This window comes from Diabrotica virgifera, chromosome 3, assembly GCF_917563875.1.
Source record: "Diabrotica virgifera virgifera chromosome 3, PGI_DIABVI_V3a".
Classification (NCBI taxonomy): Eukaryota; Metazoa; Arthropoda; class Insecta; order Coleoptera; family Chrysomelidae; genus Diabrotica; species Diabrotica virgifera.
In genome coordinates, this window is record NC_065445.1 from 230,721,995 (window position 1) to 230,742,921 (window position 20,927).

The window sequence follows — 20,927 nt, forward strand, 5'->3', positions numbered from 1 at the left end:
AACAATCACTAAAACTGCTCATTTATTTAGCATTATGAATAAATCTAGACACAAATGAAATAAGACTGATTGATAATTATTTAAATTAGGATCTAAATATGTTATCTGGATATCTGGAAACTTCTATTTAACAATTTCAAAACAAAACTGGAGATGTAATAATAAACCTGTAAAAACTAAAATATTAAGTAAACAGTGTAACATTCAGGTTGTTGCTGATATAAATTCCAATAAATGAAGATTTAGTGGCCATAAACTTTCTGATTTATGAGGTGCAGTAACAATGATGCGAAAATGTATTTTTTTAGGTCAATATGAGTCATAACATCAGTAAAAAACTCAATTTGTAGCAAACAGATATTACCTAATTATTCAGTCCAAAATAGGCAATTGTCCTAGCACTTGGTCACTTTAAAAACATATGATGAGTGAAGTTAATATGGTCGATTCGCTAATCTGAGACACAACTGTCTACACTACAATCACAATAAAAATGCACTACTTATATAGAAATAAACAAACCAAGACACGTTGAATGTTCGAGGAGCACTCCCAAATCATGACTTGGGGGGTGCTCCTCGTGCTTGTTTATTTCTAGTGCATCTTTATTGTCATTGTAGTGTAGACAGTTGTGTCTCAGATTACCGAATCAACTATACCCACATAACTTATTAATGTAAATAAAGTTTACTTTATACAGCTTAGGGAAAAACAAAACTTCAATCACACTTTTTTTTATATTCATGTGGAACTTCTGCGATGAAAACTGATTCTCCTGTTAGGTGTTTTCATTGAAAATACAACAAGTAAATAAATTGGGTCTATTTAACGTAATATGTCTGCAACGAATTCTGCAATTCTTATGTCACGTGGTTCGCAGAGGTGACGACAGTTTGGAGAGATTAATTGTTTCTGCAAACGTTCCGGGGAGAAGATCAAGAGGACGATCGCCAACTAGATAGTCCGACCAAATAAAGAATTCAGCTGGAAACTCATTCTGCGAAGCTCTTAGAGCCGCTGAAGATAGAGACCAATGGAGAAACATTGTTAGGAATATTGGAAGAAATCACGATCCTCAGTAATGGGGAAACGACAAAAAAGAGAGATTTAACGTAATTACAATCTAAAAATATCTTGGTCTTGTCTTGCAGTTGTAGACTATGAAATTAAACTTAAACAAAATAATTGTTTTTGTCTCGGAAGACTCAGTGATGTGTTGAAAAACAAAAAATACCAATAAATCTAAAGAAAAGGTTGTTCAACAGTTGTATTCTACCAGTTGTGACTTATGGAATGGGGTAACAGTGAATTGCTCGAACACAATTACTTGAAATCAAATGCTCAAAAACGAATTGCTTGAATAAAAAGGAAAATTATATATCCATATATTTATTCACAATAATACAAAATATAGACATAAGAAAGAGTACAGAATGGACTTCCTAAAACAAATAATTTTAACGAAGGTTTGCATCACGGATTCCAAATGCAAATAAGTGCTGACCATACAAGCATTTGGAAATTCAACTTAGAGCAACCTTAGAACAACCTTAAGTGGGTCATATAGAACAGGGGTCACCAATTAGTTTCCCTGAGGGTCCGTTTCGAAAACCTATGACACTTCCGGGGTCCGGATTTATGCTGCCTGTGTCTGACTGTTCTGATACGGTTTCTTTGTGGATTCTTGTTAAAAAATATCCCCTATAAACAAATCAGAAGGGTGCCGGGCGAAATTTTTGGGCAGAAATTGTTTAATATATTTTTTAACAAATTCAAAACATCACCTTTTTGACCGCGATAATATTTTTTTAGCATTTTTGGGTCATCTTAAATAAAAAAGATCTGTTATTTTATTAAAACTTAAGAGTTTTCAAGCATCGCAAATGCATATTTTCGCATTTTTCAGATTTTAAATCGCTTATAACTCGAAAACTATCAACTTTTCAGAAATATGACAAGAGACCTTTATTGTTTATAGAAAGAAACCTAAAAATCCATTTTTCCAGGCAAAAAAGTAATTTTGAATTTGCTTAAAAAATGGTTTCACCCGGCACTCTTCTGATTTGTTTAAAAGGGACATTTTTGAACAGGAATTTGCAAAGAAATCGAGCCAGAAACATTTTTCATACGAAAGTGTCCTCATACATGGACTAATATGGAAAGGAAAACTAATAATATCTGATTGTTTTTTGGTTACTGTATACTTTTCTGTAAGTTTTCTTGGTACAATAAATAAAATATAAATTCATTGTGTATTGTTTTGATGCTATTAGGTTTGTTCTAGCATCAGTTTCAAACGGTTTGAAACCATCAGCGAATAGTCGACCAGCGCGAGTAGAGGGGATAGCACTGGTGACTGTATTATGTTCTCTCACTGACCAACTGTTTGCTGACGGTTTCTGACTAGTTTGACTGTTTGCTAGAACAAACCTATCATCAGTATGTTTTGAAAACAGCAGTATTGTAAATTGTTACTGAGCATATTTTAAAAATTAGGAATTTATATTTTGAATGCTAATGCAGTTTTTAGACATCTTCAATTTTGAAGAAAGGAAACTGAAGAATAAAGAAAACTAATGTTTCAATGCAAGGTGTTTGTTGCAAACTTATTAAATCTGAAAATTATTTTAATTAAATGTACATCTGAAAAGTACTCCTACTTAATATATAGTAGAGAGGAAATGAATATAAAAAAATGCACATGACAATTTTATATTACAGCTTACTTAATTTCAAAATTAATGATTAGGAAGTAAAACAATAAGGGGGAAAACTCTTTACAAAATTAAATTATCAGAGAGAAAAATGACATTTTTTTATGTACAACCTGTCTGAAGTTTAAAGCGAGTTTAGTGCAGCTGAGTCTCATTAGGGACTTGAGATATTCATCTGTTAAGTGAGATCTCTACCGATTTTTTAATAAAGTTCATTCTTGATAAAGCGGCTTCGCACACATGAGCCCAAAATAGTACACAATTTCATGCCTAAACATTTTCAAAATTGCCAAAAACTAGGTTTATTCTGAATTTATTGACAGTCCGCACAAAACTAGCTCGCGGTCCGGATCCAGACCACGGTCCGCTAATTGGTGACCCCTGATATAGAAGATATAGATATAGTGCTGATAGGTTATTGCAAGTAATAAACAAATATGAACCACAAATTAATATCTGTGATTATATACCTGGAATATCACATAATTTGTCATATTAAAAGTATCTTTCTTATGTATATTTATGTATATATTTTGCACTATTGTGAATAAATATTTGGATATATAATTTTCTTTTTTATTCGAGCAATTTTCATGTCAAGCAGTTCATTTTTGAGTAGTTGATTTCGAGCAATTGATCTAGAATCGTGGAATGAAGATCATGACACTTACAGAGTTGTAAGCCAATAGATTGAGAACAACACAGAGGGCCATAGATTGAGAACAACACAGAGGGCCATTGAACAAGCTATGTTGGGAGTAGCTCTGAGAGATCATATATACAAAACGAGGATATGCAAAGCAGGACAAAGGTGGAAGATGTAATTGGAAGAATTGCGCAAATTAAATGGACCTGGGTAGGACATGTGGCATGGCAAACCAACCACGGGTGGACAAGAAAAATTGTACATTGTAGACCAAGCGAACAGTTGTAGTAGAGGAAGACCACAAAAACGATAGATGGGATCAAAGCAAATTGGGGAGAAACTGGCACCAAATAACACAAAACAGAGAAGAATGGAGAACTCATGGGGAAGCCTTTGTCCATCCAGGTGCGGATCCAAGGGGGGTCAATGGAGTCAATTGCCCCCTCCTTGAGACATCACCTGGTGTCTACTGACACTTTTTTCAAGAAAGAGATTAAGGTTGAAAAAATAATAGTGAGTTTTGTGTCCTGCTGATAACTGAATAACTGCAACATCAAATAATGTAAGTAATGTCAAACTTATGTGCTTTTCACAATTTGTACCAACTTAACAATGTTCCCAACCATTTGGGCAAAACCCTGGACCTGGTTTTTGGTTCGAATGCCCTTTCAGTAGTTGTGACTTTGGCAGATGATGCTCTGGTCCCCGAGGATAGTTACCATCCACCCCTGAATATAACATTAAGAATATCAGATAGTCGTACTAATTTAGTTATTGCAACCAAGGATGAATATTATTATGACTTCAAGTTAGCAGACTTTAATTTGTTAAATAGCTATCTTGGAGAGGTTAATTGGTACATGATATTATTAAAACATTCTATCAATGACATGCTTAATATTTTTTATGATGTTCTTTACACAGTTATACACATGGTAGTACCACAAAAGAAAGTGTCTCAAGGATACTTTCCAAGATGGTTCTCTCAAGAATTAAAAAATGCTATTATTTTAAAAAAGCAAGCACACAAAGCATTTAAAGAATCTGGGAGTAGGTATGATTATATTACTTTTTCAAGATTAAGATCACAATGTAAAGTCCTATCTAAAACTTGTTACAATGAATTTGTGTCCAGCTCGGAAAATGCTATTGTCAATGAGAGTAATATGAAAAAATTCTGGTCCTATGTCAACTCACAACAAAAATCTAATGATTTACCATCTGAAATGTTTTACAACGAGGTGAGTTGCCAACTGGGGCCTGATCTTCCAGATCTATTTGCAGATTATTTTAAAACTGTTTACTCAACAAAAGTTTGTCAGGCGGTTGAATCTTTATCTTTTAATGATATCAGCATAAATGATCTTCAAATCAGTATTTCAACAATTTATGAAGAGATTTGTAATCTAAATACCAACAAGAGTCCAGGGCCAGATGGAATACCCCCCATTATTCTAAAATCATGTATTTTCATACTTTCTCGTCCTCTCTATATGATATTTAACTCTTCTTTAAAGTCTGGTTATTTTCCTGAGTTTTGGAAGACTAGCTTCTTGACCCCCATATACAAATCAGGAAATTGATGTGTGCAATTATAGGCCAGTTTACAATTTAAATGTAATTCCAAAACTATTTGAAAAAATAGTAACAAAATATCTTACATCAGTGTTATCATCAACAATAATACCCCAGCAGTATGGATTTCTAAATGGAAGGTCTACTGAGCTTAATTTACTAGTTTACAGTGAGTTTCTGTCAGGTGTCTTGGATGGTGGTGGTGAGGTACACAGTATATACACTGACTTTTCTAAGGCATTTGACAGGGTAAATCATACAATTTTATTGGATAAGCTGAGGACAGCAGGTTTGGGTGGTAGTTTGTTGAGCTGGATCGGCAGCTATTTGTCTGATAGATCTCAAATAGTAAAGGTCAAAGGCTTTAAATCTAAGGAGATAAAAGTACCTTCTGGTGTGCCTCAAGGGTCTCATTTGGGACCCTTGTTATTTAACATCTTTATAAATGACATCGAGTTGCTTTCAATATTCCGAATTTCTATGTTTTGCTGATGACCTAAAATGCTTCAAAACTGTCTCTTCTACCACTGATTGTATCAACTTGCAGTCAGATTTGTCCAGACTTGTGGACTGGTGTGAAAGAAATTGCATGGATTTAAACCCAAAAAAATGCCTCACTATGTATTTCTCTAAAAGGCGTATCCCCTTGGCTTTTCCCTATGAAATTTCTAACACCATCTTGATCAATATGTCAGCTACTAAGGATCTTGGAGTCTTATTTGACAATGCTCTATCCTTCAGATTTCATATCGCAGAGATTGTTTCTAGAGTCCTTAAAATGGTTGGCTTTGTCAAGAGATCTACAAGAGATTTCACAAATCTCTCGGCAATCCGCCTATTGTATTGTTCATTGGTCAGACCCCTATTGGAGTATGCTTCTTCAGTCTGGAATCCCCTCTATACATGCCATGTACACAAATTAGAACAAGTGCAAAGAAGATTCTTGCGGTATTTGGCCTTTAAGGCTGGTGTGGATCCCCCTGACAACTACCATTACAACTATGATTCACTTCACACGAGATTTTCTCTCCCTCCTCTCCAGATTCGCAGGCAATGTAGGGACTTACAGAATTTATACAAAGTTTTTAATGGTATTGCTGATTGCCCAGATCTACTGTACTGTATTGGTTTGGCAGTGCCGTCAAGGAATACTAGATTTCACCTCATGTTTCAACAACCTTTAATAGTTTTAGTTCAAGGTCTGTAAGGACAGCCAATAACTTATCTCCGAACATTGATTTCAGTATAAGTCAAAGTCGCTTTGTGTGCTTTATTAAGGATTTAACGCTTGGGGAAGAACACTAATTTATAAACTTATAAGTATATTTATGGGTAGCTAGGTGATTTAGTGTTTAGTGTCCAAATAATATTTGTCAATTTATTACCTGTGATAATGTCTGTGTAATGTTACCATTTTGTGATTGTAATTAAGTATATTTACATATTTTTATAATTTATTTTGAGGTTTAATGTATATTTTAGCTCTTAAATTATTCTGTAATAATGGGTAAGGCCCGTAAATAAATAAATAAATAAATAAATAACATACTTAAAAATATGGCAGAATTCCTTGGAATCAAAAATTATTAAAAGTCTACGGAACATAACAAATGAAAAATTTCCACAATAAATCTGTTTATTACCATCTATTCAATGCCAAAGACCAGATAAAAATAGTAATTTCCGCTGCTATGTTATGGTAAATTGTTTTCTAGAAAGGTTTGTATTGTTGACTGCAATAAAGTAAGCCGGTGGTCTCCAATAGACACTGTAGGCTGCGTACAGCATCATTGTAATTCTAAAACAAAGAGCCCTAATAAGAGCCACTTTTAGAAGGATGTCCAAAGTATCATGTAATAGATACTTAAAATTGGCATTAAGTATACCTAAGTTTCTCGGTCTTACTCAGGGCCGGCGATAACGGGCCTGCAAGGGATGCACTGCAGGCGGGCGCTCCTGTTTGGGGGGCGCCAAAATGACCTTTTTTCTGCTGGTGCGATACAAAATATTAATTTAAAAGAGACTAAAGTGCGCCTATGCTAGTTTTGCAGGCGGGCGCCTTATACCCTAGCGCCGGTACTGGTCTTACTGTATGGTGTCGAGTCTTGGACTGTGAATAAAATCGATCTAAATCGCCTTGAGGCTCACGAGATGTGGTGCTACAGAAGAATTTTAAGAGTTTCTTGATAGGAGAAGAACAGAATGGCATAGAAAGCTTGAGAATGTCGAGGCCTTCTAAGGGCTGTAGCACCAAGATGATGATGATGATGATGGGAGAAGATTAAAAAATCCACAATACTAGAACCTCTCAGCAAGACTACTGCGATTATAAAAAGTATCAAGAAGAGAAAGTTGGAGTTGGAGTATTTAGGACATGTAATGAGAGGTCCCAAATATAGGTTGCTACAAAATATTATGCAAGTGAGAATAGCAGGCAAACGCAAACGAAGAAGAACTTCATGGTTGGTTAGGGTGGCAGTGAATAAAATTAAGATAGCTATGACAGTAGCCACCTCTCTGAAAGGATATGGTACAGGAGGAAGAAAATAACAGCCAATCCCGAAAAAGAATTCTGCGTACGCCAGTGATGAGAAATTTTTTATTTCATTGCCCCCACCTTGCAAGGTTGCTAGATCCGCCATTGTGTCCATCTAGCAGCAAACAGGCTGAAGAAGAAGAAGTATGCTATCTCTGGGCCTATGGTATCCAAGGAAGGTAAGAGGGCCAACTACGCTTCAACCATCTATTATTACCCCTGGTTTTAGCAACAGTACTCATTTTATTCAGCCTGAGTCGACCTGGGGCATGTAGACATTTTTAAAAATATCTAGATGTTTTCGCTAGTGCTGGGATTCGATCCCTGGTCTTCTGTGTGGAAGTCAGACATCCTACAGCCTGAGCTATCTGGCCCCAGGGATTTTAAAAGATTTTTACTATTTCTCTTCATTTTATTACAAACATTCTCAATATTTAATCCAATTTTGCTTAGGACAGTATTGTATAGAAAATTTCCAAAGAACAGAGAAGCACTCATAGACTGATCAAACTATGCTAACAATAGTAAAATTATTTTAAGCTTTTCAATTCAATTTTCCCACAATATAAAATTGTTTTTATGCAAATATTTTAAAAGTTTCTCTGTCTGTGTGTTAACTATAGTAATCACAAAAACTGCTGATTTCTTCAGTATATGAATAACTCTAAACACAACTGGCATAAAATTATAAGATATAAGGTTGAATAATAATAATATTAACACCTAAACATGTCATCTGGATATCTGGAAATATTCTATGTTACAATTTTGAAAATAAAACAGTGTAGTGAGGAAAATTTCTGTAAAAACTAAAATATTAAGTAAACAGTGTAACACTCAGTTTGTTGCTGATATAAATTCCAATAAATGAAGATTTAGTGGCAATAAACTTTCTGATTTACGAGCTGCAGTGAGAATGATTGTGAAAACGTATTTTTTTAGGTCAATATGAGTCATCACATCAGAAAAAAGCTCAATGTGTAGCAAACAAATATTACCTAATTATTCAGTCCAAAATAGGCAATTGTCCTAGCACTTGGTCACTTTAAAAACATATGATGAGTGAAGTTGATACCCACATAACTTATTAATGTAAATAAAGTTTATTTTATGCAGCTTGGGGAAAAACAAAACTTCAGGCACACTTTCCTTATATTTTTGCGGAACTTCCGCAATGAAAACTGATTCCACTGCTCGGTGTTTTCATTGAAAATATAACAAGTAAATAAATTGTGTCTATTTAACGTAAATACAATCTAAAAATAACTTTGTCTTGTCTTGCAGTTGTAGGAGAACAGATCCACAACACCCACACCAAGACAATTTTATAAAATAAAATGTGATATTCTGTATCAAACTTACCTAAATAACATTTATATAGGTCACTTGAAACACAAAAAACACCAATAAATCACAGTATTTTGAGGAAAACGAGCACTTTTAGTTCAGATTGTTTTATTATTTCATGGTTATGACAAAATTCACTGTCAATGTGTATTCACCAAGTTCACCAGAAGATGTCGCTTTTAAGAATAATTTGACGTTCACGGCGGGATTTTCAACTTATGTCAGTTTCTGGTATCCAAATTTGAAGTACAAAAACAATAACATTTGTTAAACTTCCTGACATAGTCTTTTTTATGAAGAAATGACTTGTGCTCGTTGTGGCTATGGAGTTCTTAAAGCAGAAGATCAAATTGTAATGACCAAAGTATGGCATAAATGTTGTTTCCGATGTTGTAAGTTGCTTAATATCATCCTAACTTTAAACAATTCAGTGAAAGGTTTTTCTCTTAATTGCCTAATTAACTAACTAACGTAACAATAAATAAATCAATACTTTCACAACCTTTCACTTTTTGCTAAATGTTTATTTATTCGGGATAAAATATGGCGTTAGAAGGCAGCTGAGATTTCTGTTTTAGCTGACAGAGGGCAGTAGTCAACAATAAATAGCTATGAAATAGATGAATAATTATTATTGTTTTTCATGGCTTCGCTGCAGGGCGATATCTGAATCTGTGTCTGAATTATTTAAAAGTACAATGTTTTTATTATTATTATTTTCGTGTGTTATTAAATTGTCTAACAATGACTAAATCTCAAATAATGTTTGAAAATATTGCCAAGTGTCGTATCCTGTATTTGAAACTACATAAGTTTAACTATTTTATTCTAGATGTCGCTGCTATAGGTAATATCGTAAATAATTTGAACAGTAATTTAAAATTATTATGTATTTTCCCTTTTTCCTATTCTTTTTTTTACTTCCAGAATATCGAAATTGTTATTCTCAAATGTGCCTTAAATCATAAACGATTTTTTCAAAGATGGCATTTAGAATTTTAAAATATTTTCCATCATACCTATAAAGAGCAGTATCGGAATTAGACATTTAGGGGGTAAATAAGTAACTTCCAATGAAACACCAACCAAAAGACATTCTTTATTTCTCCCATTCCTTATACCCTTTCAGGTGTCGGATTTGAGTTTAGTTTCCACTGGTGTAGCGTCCATGTAACCATAGTACGTACGTTCTTTAACGGTAAAATAAGTATTTCAAAACCTCTAAATTTTAGAGAACCGCTTGGATTGATATGAAATTTGCCATACACATAGCTAACAAGTCAAAGAAAAAAAAAGTGATACTGTGCCGATGTGTGCTTTTGCCCTGGGGGTGCGTTTCACCCCTTCTCGGGGGTGAAAAAATATACGTACAAAGTAATTCCGGAAATGGATAAACTGACGAATTTTAAGTAACTTTTGTTCTATAGAGTTTTTTCATTAAGTCAATAGGTACTTTTCGAGTCATTTGCGAGTGAATATGTTCATTTTTCAACAAAATAAACACGCTTTTAGACTTTTTTTTCGCAAACAACTCAAAAAGTAAGTATTTAGTAAAAAAAAACATTCTTAGCAAAAATATAGCCTGTAAAAAATTGAAAAAAATTGTGTATATATTAGGTCTCATTGCCTAGTAGAAGCAGAGTTATAGGTAATGAAAAATAGGTTCATATTCGTCAAATTCCAAATGGAATACTTCAACGTGAAATAACCAAAAAATAAAGCACTTTTTGGGGAAAACGTATTACAACTTATTTAAACTGTTTAAAAAAGCTTAATTTTTGTTTTATAAAAAAAATTTGTAGCATCAAAAGTAAACAAGTTATGCTCAAAATAAAGTTAGTCCCGTTTTTTTTTTGGTAAAAAAATCGGGAAAATCACCTCCTAATTACTAATTATTATCTCAAATGAACTTAATCGTTACCACTTCACAAGTTTCTTTACTCGCGTATGTATTGTTTAATGTGATCTGTAAGTTTCATCGTTTCAACGTCCTTATTTTTGAAAGGGCTGTAGTTAAAATGGGCTTGAACGAGTCACTGACCACAAGTGTATGCAAATTTAGAAACACGAAATCTTAATCAATTTTTGTCTTACAGAAAAACAACAAAATACAAGATATTCAGAAAGGCAATGCTGACTTTTTTTGTTGTTTGAGATTTTTGTATCTCTAACAATTTTTAATTTATTTTGAAAAAAAAACTTTTATTTCCAAAATTAAAAATCTTACTTGAAAACCAAATTTTTCCAAAATAAGCACTTTGAATCGATGAAACTTACAGATGATATAAACATAACATAATTAAAATAATTTGTGAAGCGGTAACGATTAATTTCATTTAAGTTGTTAATTAGGGGGTGCAGGGCCCCCGCTACCATATGTGCAAAGTGTGCAATGCACACGGGCGCCATCCTTTAGGGGCGCCAAAACCCGGCGTCAAAAATTACAAAAAAAGCAAAGAAACAAAAAAAAAATAATTTTAAAATAAAAGTTGAGAAATTAAATAGGATTCAGCTTAAACAAACACGAAATTTTATTAGTAAACTCAGGTAGTCAGGCATTTTAATTTATTTTGTTATGCTTTTATTCTGTTTGTTTCATTTTGATATTTTAGCCTACTAATAATAGTCCATTTACTCACGGTTTTTGTTGTGAATTTTAAAGAACCGCTTATATTGACATACAATTTGTCATACACCTGGAGGTATTCTCGGGGGTGACAAAACATTCGTTCAAAATAAGTCCGGAATTGGATAAACTGACTAATTCTAAGCAACTTTGGTTGTGTAGAGATTTTCACTAAGTCAATTCTTTTCGAGTTATCTGCGAGTGAGTATGTTCATTTAAAAAAAAAAACCGTTTTTAGACGGTTTTTCATTAGCTAAACGGCTAATTAGGGGGTGTTTTCATGTTTTTTTTACCAAGAAAAGGACCAACATTATTTTTAACTTACTTACTTTTGATGTTAAAAAAATATAGCTTCTTTTAAACACTTTAAAAAAGTTGTAATGATTTTTCCCTGATAAGTGCTTGATTTTTTGGTTATTTTACGTTGAAATATTTGTTTTGTAATATGACGAATAACAACCCCCTTTTCATCAGCTACAACTCTGCTTCTACTGGGTCTGCAGACTTCATACATAGGTACTTACACCATTTTTTTTCACTTTTTTATAAGCTATATTTTTTTGATATAATACTTACTTTTTGAGTTATTTGCGAAAATCCGTCTAAAAACTTGTTTTCTTTTGTTGAAAAATGAACATAAATTTACTCGCAAATAACTTGAAAACTATTGAAAAGTACTGACAGAAAAAAATCTTTATAGAAGAAAAGTTATTTAAAATTAGTCATTTTATCCTATTCCGGACTTTTTTGAACGTATGTTTTTTCACCCCCGAGAAGGGGTGAAACTCACATTCTAAAGTTCAGTTTTCTGGTTTATTTCAAGCACCTACCTACCTTTCAAAAAATAAATAAAAAACATGATCCAAAATGCCTTAAGGGGCGCCAAAATCCTTTTTTGCACGCAGGCGCCAGTACCTCTTACGGGGGCCCTGAGGGGGGTGATCTTTGCCAAAACAAAAGAGACCAACTTTATTTTGAGCGTAACTTGCTTACATTTGATGCTAGAAATTTCAGAAACCTGCTTCAAAAGCTTTCAAAAGCTATGTCAAAAACCTGTGTTCTGCGTTTTCATAACAAAGCTAAACATCCTTAATAACTCAAAAATTTTTCGTGGATGCACACAGATAATAGGCAATGTTTTGAAATTAGTTATTCAAGGCAGAATGAGCAAAAGATTTAAGCGAATAATTACATTATTCCCACAGACTTAGCTCATTCCCCATATCTTCCACGATTTTTGAGAAAACTGTCACTCGTTTGTCATGTAAAATTTGAAGTTTTCGGCATGTAATTGGAATTCGAAATTTGTTAATCGAAATTACAATAATTCATGCTTAATCTTAATTACATACTAATCAATATTGTAGTGCCGAAAAGCTGTTTCATGGCCATTGCTATAACTCTTATGCACTGAGGCTGAATAACATTTGAGTCGATTGCGTTCACGGGAAAACTTTTAGAGAACTCCACGAGGAAAATAAACTTCCTGTAGCTGGCTGTATACCATAACTCACAAAAATACCAAGTTTTTTGTAAAAGGTATATATTAAAATACCCTAAATAAGGGTCACAATACAAAACGTTTTCGGATTAAGGAATCCATCATCAGTGTTTAAAAGCCAAAATTTGCATGCCTGAGCCACCAAAAGGGTGAAAACCCTTTAAATGTAAATCATAAACAACGAAAAGCCCCAGATACAAAGTTTACTACTTTTTAAACAATTAGAATAATTGAAATAAAAATATAATAAACAATATTTTAAATCTAAGACTGTTCGTTAATAAACTGCTTTCTGGCTGCATCCCATATCTCCGGATTTTACAATATATAATCACGTAGAGACGACGAAAATAGGAGAAAGCAAATAGAGGACACTTAGGCCACGCATTTACCTTCTCTTCGTCTAGGAAAAGGACCGAAAGACAGTTTCTAAATACTCAAAAACTGAGTAAAATGAAAAAGATTAAAAAGGGTTCAAGGCAGGTTTTGTTTATATTCGATTCAGAGTTGGACTACCATCTCCATATAGCAACTATTTCAGCATCCTTATGCATCATCAGTGAAGTTTATGCAGTCACAACTCTGAAGGGAATACAAACATTCTGCCTCTTTTAAGGCAAACCATCGCGATGCAATGAACCCACCTTTTGAGACGCAATACGAAAAGTCTTAGATTTAAAATATTGTTTATTATATTTTTATTTCAATTATTCTAATTGTTTAAAAAGTAGTAAACTTTGTATCTGGGGCTTTTCGTTGTTTTCCTCGTAATACGAGAGATGTCGCTGTATTGCGTCTCAAAAGGTGGGTTCATTGCATCGCCAGTGGCGGCTCGTCAGAGGAGGCAAGGGAGGCTCAGCCTCCCCATAAATTTTTTACACATTCTACACTGTTTTGTTTATCATGAATCGCGAAAACAATAAGCACTCTCACTATTATACAACGTGTAAATTCCATATTATCACTAAATATCCATACGCACGGAGCATTAGCATTAGAACGCATGATCGCGTCTCAGTTTTATTAAATATTATTGTAGCAAGACCCTGGGTTATCCCGAGATGCATGGACGGAGCCGAGAATCCCAGCAGTCTCCGTTGCTAATGCTCCGTGCAGCGCAGCAGGCGTTTAAGGAGACCCGGTCTCCTAACAGTGGCATCTCCGGCGCCATCACACGCTGCCCGGAGATATACCAAGGGAGGCAGAGTAGCTTTTTGGCTCCGTTGCGTGGTTGCGTGCGTCTCGGGACAACGAATTTTAGGGTCCTGACTAAAAATAATGAAAAATCTAAAAGTACGAATTTTGTTATGAAATTTGGTATGTGGAGTTATAACAATATTTGGAACAACTTGCTCAAATAACTTTTTCCGATATCTCTAACTCAAAGCAAAATATCGGTAATTTATCGTGTTTTTGAATTCGCAGTAGACCGCGTTTAGAATTAAAAAAATTCAGTTGAGTATCTTAAAAAAATTGAAGCTTCATTATGTATGGACTGCAAAACTTCAAATCTGTATTTATTTTGATATGCATAGGTATCTATTTACAAATAGATGGAATTGTTAACAAATAAACGACACAAACTTTGGTATTAAACTTTTACAATTAGACTAACTATTTTTAAAATGATATGATATCATTAAATTATGAATTAGGATGATATTATGAAAAATGGTCAAAAAATGGAGCCTTAAATTACATTTTTTGGCGCATTTTTTTGCTAGTGCAAATTTGTCTAGATATTTTACAGTTAGGTATAGCCTCCCCTATTGTAAAAATCACGAGCCGCCACTGTGCATCGCAATGGTTTGCCTTAAAAGAGGCAGAATGTTTGTATTCCCTTCAGAGTTGTGACTGCATAAACTTCACTGATGATGCATAAGGATGCTGAAATAGTTGCTATATGGAGATGGTAGTCCAACTCTGAATCGAATATAAACAAAACCTGCCTTGAACCCTTTTTAATCTTAATAGTAAATCATAAAGTTATTTTACATATTTTTATAAAATTCATCGGATGTTATAGATAAACCTGGATGTTACCCAGGGCAACACTCTCAAGAGTCCTGTGTTGCCCTGGGTAACATCAAAGTTTATCTATAACATCCGATGAATTTTAGATAAATATGTAAAATAACTTTATGATTTACATTTAAAGGGTTTTTACCCTATACATTTTGGTGGCTCAGGCATGCAAATTTTGGCTTTTAAACACTGATGATGGATTCCTTAATCCGAAAACGTTTTGTATTGTGACCCTTATTTAGGGTATTTTAATATATACCTTTTACAAAAAACTTGGTATTTTTTTTTAGAGAACTATTCGGTAGCAAATATTTCATGGGGATTTTTTATGGAGAAATTTTGTCGAAAAAAGTGTGTGGGGATTATTTTTCCGGGGATTTTTTGTCTGGGAATTTTTGTCCAGAGATAATTTGTGGGGATTTTTTGTCCGAACCCCGCCCAAGCCAACCCCCCCTAGAGGATAATTCTGAGTGCACCACTGTAGTATAGTATCGAGTAAAGATTATTTGAAATATTGACGAAGGCAGGTCTAAGTAATGCATACATCAACGCTATAGCGAACATGTACATAAATGCAAAAAGTGCCATTAAAATGGAAAATAAAATTTCAGACGTGTTTGAAAAGTGAACCTTGCTAGTGGGTAAATTTCGCCACTTTCCCTCCCCGTAGATCCGTTACTGATAAAGACAGACTTGTGACATTTATTTAATAATTTCTCCAAATTTTTAGTGACATATTTCTTATCTAGGTAATTGCGGTAATATCTTGAGTACCAGCTCAGCGAGGTTTTTTCAAGGGGATTTATTTTGCGAGAGATGCCATGGCTTGGTCCTGAATGACCTAGAAAACTTTACATCCAACCCCGAATGCAGGCCCCATAAAGCAGTATCTTTACCCAGTTGTACATGCACGGACGATGAGAAACAAATAAAAATCAAGACAGTGCCTTCAGTGAATAGCCACAAGCCGAATGATATTGAGATTTCAGCAGAAGCAAAAGTAACTAAATTAACAAAATATTCTTCTTTATCTTTCTATTTATAAGCAATTCTGCTTGTTCATTGGCGGCTTGATACCTCTATGGAAGGTTGTCACTCCATGTTTTGCGCGGTCGGCCGATACTTATTCTGCCGATTGGTGATTTATCTCTCGCTATTTTGACCACACGTGTCTCTGCCATTCTGCTTATGTGGTTATTCCATTCTTTTTTCATTTAGTGTCCATTCGTTTATTATACACAGTACGTTACATTATCTTCTAATGCATTCACTCCTCTTTCGATCTCTCAGCGTATTTCCTGTAATTTTTCTCATTACTCTCATCTCTGCTGTTTCCAGTAGTCTTTGTGTTGTGGCTGTATCGGGTCTTGTTTCTGATGTATATGTCATTATTGGTCGTACACTGGCTTTATAAATTCTTGACTTCATCTCAATGTTAATATGTCGGTTTCGCCATATAGTGTTTTTAAAGCATCCTGCCATTATATTTGCTTTTTGTACTTGATTCTCACTTCTTTGTCCAGGTTAGGCCAGGGGTGGGCAAATACTTTCAAGCGCGGGCCAAAATGAAATTTTCAAAATTTCTCCCGGGCCGGAGACCTATACCATAACCAGTATGTACGCTGCGCACACGCTAATGTTTTGGTGGATGTTTTTCTCTGCCCAAGAAATTTTTTTGACAACAATACTATAAGTATCATTTTAAAGAATTTGGACAAAGACATTTGACTATTAATAATAGATAATACTAATAATAAATTGTCATAGTTAGGTGTGGGTGTACATGCGAACCATTTGTTCCCAGTAAAATTACGAAATTTTTAATGTGGTCCATTATATTAAGCCATAACAAGGATCCAGATAAAAAATGAAATTCAGAAATTCAAGAGCAGCCTTTATGAAGATAAGGAAATTTCTGAGTAACCCAAGATTCAATCTGCAAATCTGACATCGAATGGTAAAACGTTATGTCAAGTCAACCATCATCGACGAAATTCAAAGGAGGCAACTGATCTGGTATGGTCATGTATCAAGAATGGACGACGACAGGCTGCCAAAACAAATTTTAAAATTGACGCCAAGGGAATGAAGAGAGGAGGGCCGAAACAATCCTAGCTCTGTGGCATTCAGAGGGTAATGTCAAAAAGGAACCTTCACCCTGGCGAACGCAACGACGGACGAACGAAGCTGGAAACTGGGAACCGGAAGGCAGTGAACCCTATAAAAAACCGGGATAATAATAAAAATGGTATGTCCACTCTATTCTCGTTTATTGGATTGTTACTGCTGACTTAATGAGAAACCTGGAAGCTTTTGAGATGTGGCTTTTTAGGAGAATTTTGAAAATACCATGGACCGATCATATTACGAACGAAATGGTGAGAAATAATACTTAGAAATTATAAGTACGTTGTTGTAAGTTATGGCAGCAGCTGATTATGAAGGGTAAAATCGACAGAAAAGGGTCCTGGTAGACGAGAAATACCCTGGCCGAAAAATATTCGCGCCTGGACCGTGTTAAACATAGATTCTTTTAAGAAAATCAGAAGATAGAGATTCATTTCATTGAACACTACGAATACTAATACTGTTGTTTTCAACAAAATCGCATAAAAGAGATGAAGCTAAGAGAGGCGCAAAATTTCGGGCCAATGCTTTTTAAATGCATTACTTTTTTTCGAATCCTGAGAAAACTAAGAAATATTTTTGAAAAATTTAAACGCAGAATGAAAGATTACATTATTACCGAGGGTCGAAAATCCCTTAGAAAAAACAAACAGTTTCTTTTGAATGAGATATTTTAAATTAAAAAACACATTAAATTTTCTCTTTTTTTCACACTTGTGACTTATTAAAATAAACATAGAAGTTTTCAGGGTCTTTCGGCCCTAGACAATAATTTAATATCTTTATTCAGCGGTTAAATTTTTCAGAAATAGGTACTTATTAGTTTTCTCAGGATTCGAAAAAAAAATGAATGCATTTAAAAAGCATTGCGACTATGCTCTTAAAAAAATTGGCAGGGCAACGGGCCGAATAAAGTAAGCAAAAGGGCCGGATCCAGCCCGCGGGCCGGCTTTTGCCCACCCCTGAGGTTAGGTCTCCTTATGTTGACAATGCAATTCCAAGGTATTTTATTTCCATTACTTTTTCAATACTGATACCATAAATTTTTATTTTACATCTGATTGGTTCTTTACTGATTACTATTGTTTTAGTTTTCTGAGATGGAATTGTCATATTGAATTTTTTGGTTTTTATGTTAAAGGACACCGCACAAACCTTATGGAAAATAGGTCCCCGTGGATTTCGTTCATACTTTGGGAAAATACTCTTTGAAGCATCCTGATAAAAAGTTCTCATGGGCTCAACTCGATCGTATGAAGGATTTTCAAGATATAAAGGCCCAAACTCGGAAAATTATAAGATTTACGGGGTATTCCAATTCCGTGAGTTATTGGTTATTTGGCAACATGTAGAAGTTTGGATCAAGGAAAAGTACTAGTAGCCTAGGATTTTTTCCTGGCTATCCAATGGTGACCTTTACTTTGACCTTGACCTTAAACAGACGTCATCTTCTAGAGTTTTGATGATTTTCGGCATTTAATTGATGCACATGAATTACTGGAGGGTTTTTTGAGGTCGCTAAACACGAATATGCCACCAGAACCGACTCCCGGAGCACCTGGTTTCCAAGGTCAATGAAAGGGGCTCCTGAAGTTTCGAGGGTCTTTGGTACTACATTGATGCAAACGGATTAATTATAGGTTTTTGGGGTTGTTGAACACGAATACGTGATCACATTGTGCCGTAGGCACAATGTGATTCATGGATCGGGTCTGATAATGTATGCATGTTCAGCAACCCCAAAAACCTAAGAGTAATCAATTTGATTACTCCGAAACTCCAGAAGATAACCTGTCTTAGGCACCAGGTGCTCCTGTGTCTGTGCTGATCACGTATTCGTGTTCAGCAACCCCAAAAACCTATAACTAATCTGTTTGCATTAATGTAGTACCAAAGACCCTCGAAACTCCAGGAGCCCCTTTCATTGACCTTGGAAATCAGGTGCTCCGGGAGTTGGTTCTGGTGGCATATTCGCGTATAGCGACCTCAAAAAACCCTCCAGTAATTCATTTGCATCAATTAAATGCCGAAAACCATCGAAACTCTAGAAGATGGCGTCCCTTGCAGAGGCCCTGGCCACCACGTCATCCGGAGGGCAATTCTGATGGCATATTCGTGTTTAGCGATCCTAAAAACCCATGAGTAATCTGTTTATATCAATTGAATGCCGAAAACCCTCGAAACTCTAGAAGATGACGTCCGTTGAAGGTCAAGGTATATATGGTTGATAGCCAGGAAAAAATCATCGACTACTAGTACGTTTCCTTGATCCAAACTTCTACATGTTGCCAAATAACCAGTAACTCACGGAATTGGAATATCCCGTAAATCTTATAATTTTCCGAGTTTGGGCCTCTATATCTTGAAAATCCTTCATACGATTGAGTTGAGCCCATGAGAACTTTTTATCAGGATGCTTCAAAGAGTATTTTCCCAAAGTATGAACTAAATCCACTGGGACCTATTTTTCATAAGGTTTGTGCGGGGTCCTTTGTGTACTAATCATTGCAGACTACCTTCATCTTGGGCTATCAAAATTGCGTCGTCTGCGTAATTTTACTTATTTGTTTCCCATTTTGTATCATCTTCGTTTGTTGTCGTTTTTGATTATTTCATCCATGATTAAATTGAAGAGCACAGAACTCAATGAGTCTCCGTCTTATTCCGCTGCCCTATGTCTATAGGTTCTGTAAGTTGGCCATCTATTCTGACTTCCATTATTTTGTCTTGGTAGATGTTTTCAATGGTTATTATGATATCTAGTGTGACTTCTATTTCTATATTATACATAAGATGGATTACATCTTTGAGTCTTACTCCGTTAAATGTTTTCTTCAAGTCAATCAGACATGTAAATGTTGGTCTATTATACTCTAGTGATTTCTCAGTAAATTACTTTATCTCGAATATTGCATCTGTACACAATCTTCCAGTACGAAACCGTGTTGTTCATCTGCTAAACCTATCCTCTGATGCATTATATTCAACAAAATATTGATCTATATTATTAGATACCAAACTGTTTTAGCAAGGTGTTTTAGAGAAAACTAAATCTTGTAGTTGTCCACCAGATATTAGTGAAGATAGGCACAATTGCTGTGAGTTTCCTCTTCCAAGAGAGGTAGCAAACTATTTAAACAGAAACGGCATGAAAAAGAAAGCCATACACGAGTAAATACGATATTTCTTATGACTACCCATGTAATATATACGTTTCTATATCTATTACAGGTATCATAAGACGAGTAATTTAGCAGAAACACCTTGTTCAATTCTCAGGATGGGTGGAAGGTGTCCAAGAATTACTGTCCGTACTTTATCACCACCAAGACGTGGTTGTTGCTTTATGACACAAAATTCACCTCCACGTTTGTTTGTTCAGTGTGATCGTTGTACGGACTCAACTCCTGGACCAGTTGGATATTGCCATAGTCGTAGACATTCTCCACATCGTAGAAGGTACTGTACCTATATTAAAAAAATATTTGAAGAAAGTTATTACCATTAAGATAGAACAATATGCTACGCATTACCAGAGAACGGTAGTTCTCGCCAGTGGCGCACAACCCCCTACACGCGACATTATATACACACACGAAATTTTTTCGTGTGTATATATTTTCGTGTGTATACACACACAGATCTTTTCTATATACCAGATAATCTTAACAATGCGACAAATATACACAACTTTTTTTCAGAAATCGATAACAAAAACAACACAGTTTCTACAGATTTGATAGAATTTTATAAAAGCAACAGGCTTACAGACAATACTGACGAGTTTAATTTTACACTATTGGACAGGGAAAATTTAAATAAAATCGTCT

General features: G+C 34.8%; 2 protein-coding genes across 2 annotated transcripts in view; one reads left to right on the forward strand and one right to left on the reverse strand.

The window, feature by feature from the left end:
• LOC126881583 (ankyrin repeat domain-containing protein 50) overlaps window positions 1-8,964 on the reverse strand; it is a 162,287-nt gene extending 153,323 nt beyond the window's left edge. The window contains exon 1 of the mRNA XM_050645929.1: window positions 8,834-8,964. The gene's annotated coding sequence lies outside the window, so the exon portion shown is untranslated. The remainder of the gene's footprint in view (window positions 1-8,833) is intronic.
• A 61-nt stretch (window positions 8,965-9,025) lies between these two features.
• The window catches only part of LOC126881584 (uncharacterized), a 56,491-nt gene continuing 44,589 nt past the window's right edge, over window positions 9,026-20,927 (forward strand). Inside the window, exons 1-4 of the mRNA XM_050645930.1 lie at window positions 9,026-9,210; window positions 15,720-15,970; window positions 20,126-20,268; window positions 20,329-20,556. Of these exons, the coding sequence (XP_050501887.1) occupies window positions 9,120-9,210; window positions 15,720-15,970; window positions 20,126-20,268; window positions 20,329-20,556 (713 nt within the window). The 5' untranslated portion in view covers window positions 9,026-9,119. The remainder of the gene's footprint in view (window positions 9,211-15,719; window positions 15,971-20,125; window positions 20,269-20,328; window positions 20,557-20,927) is intronic.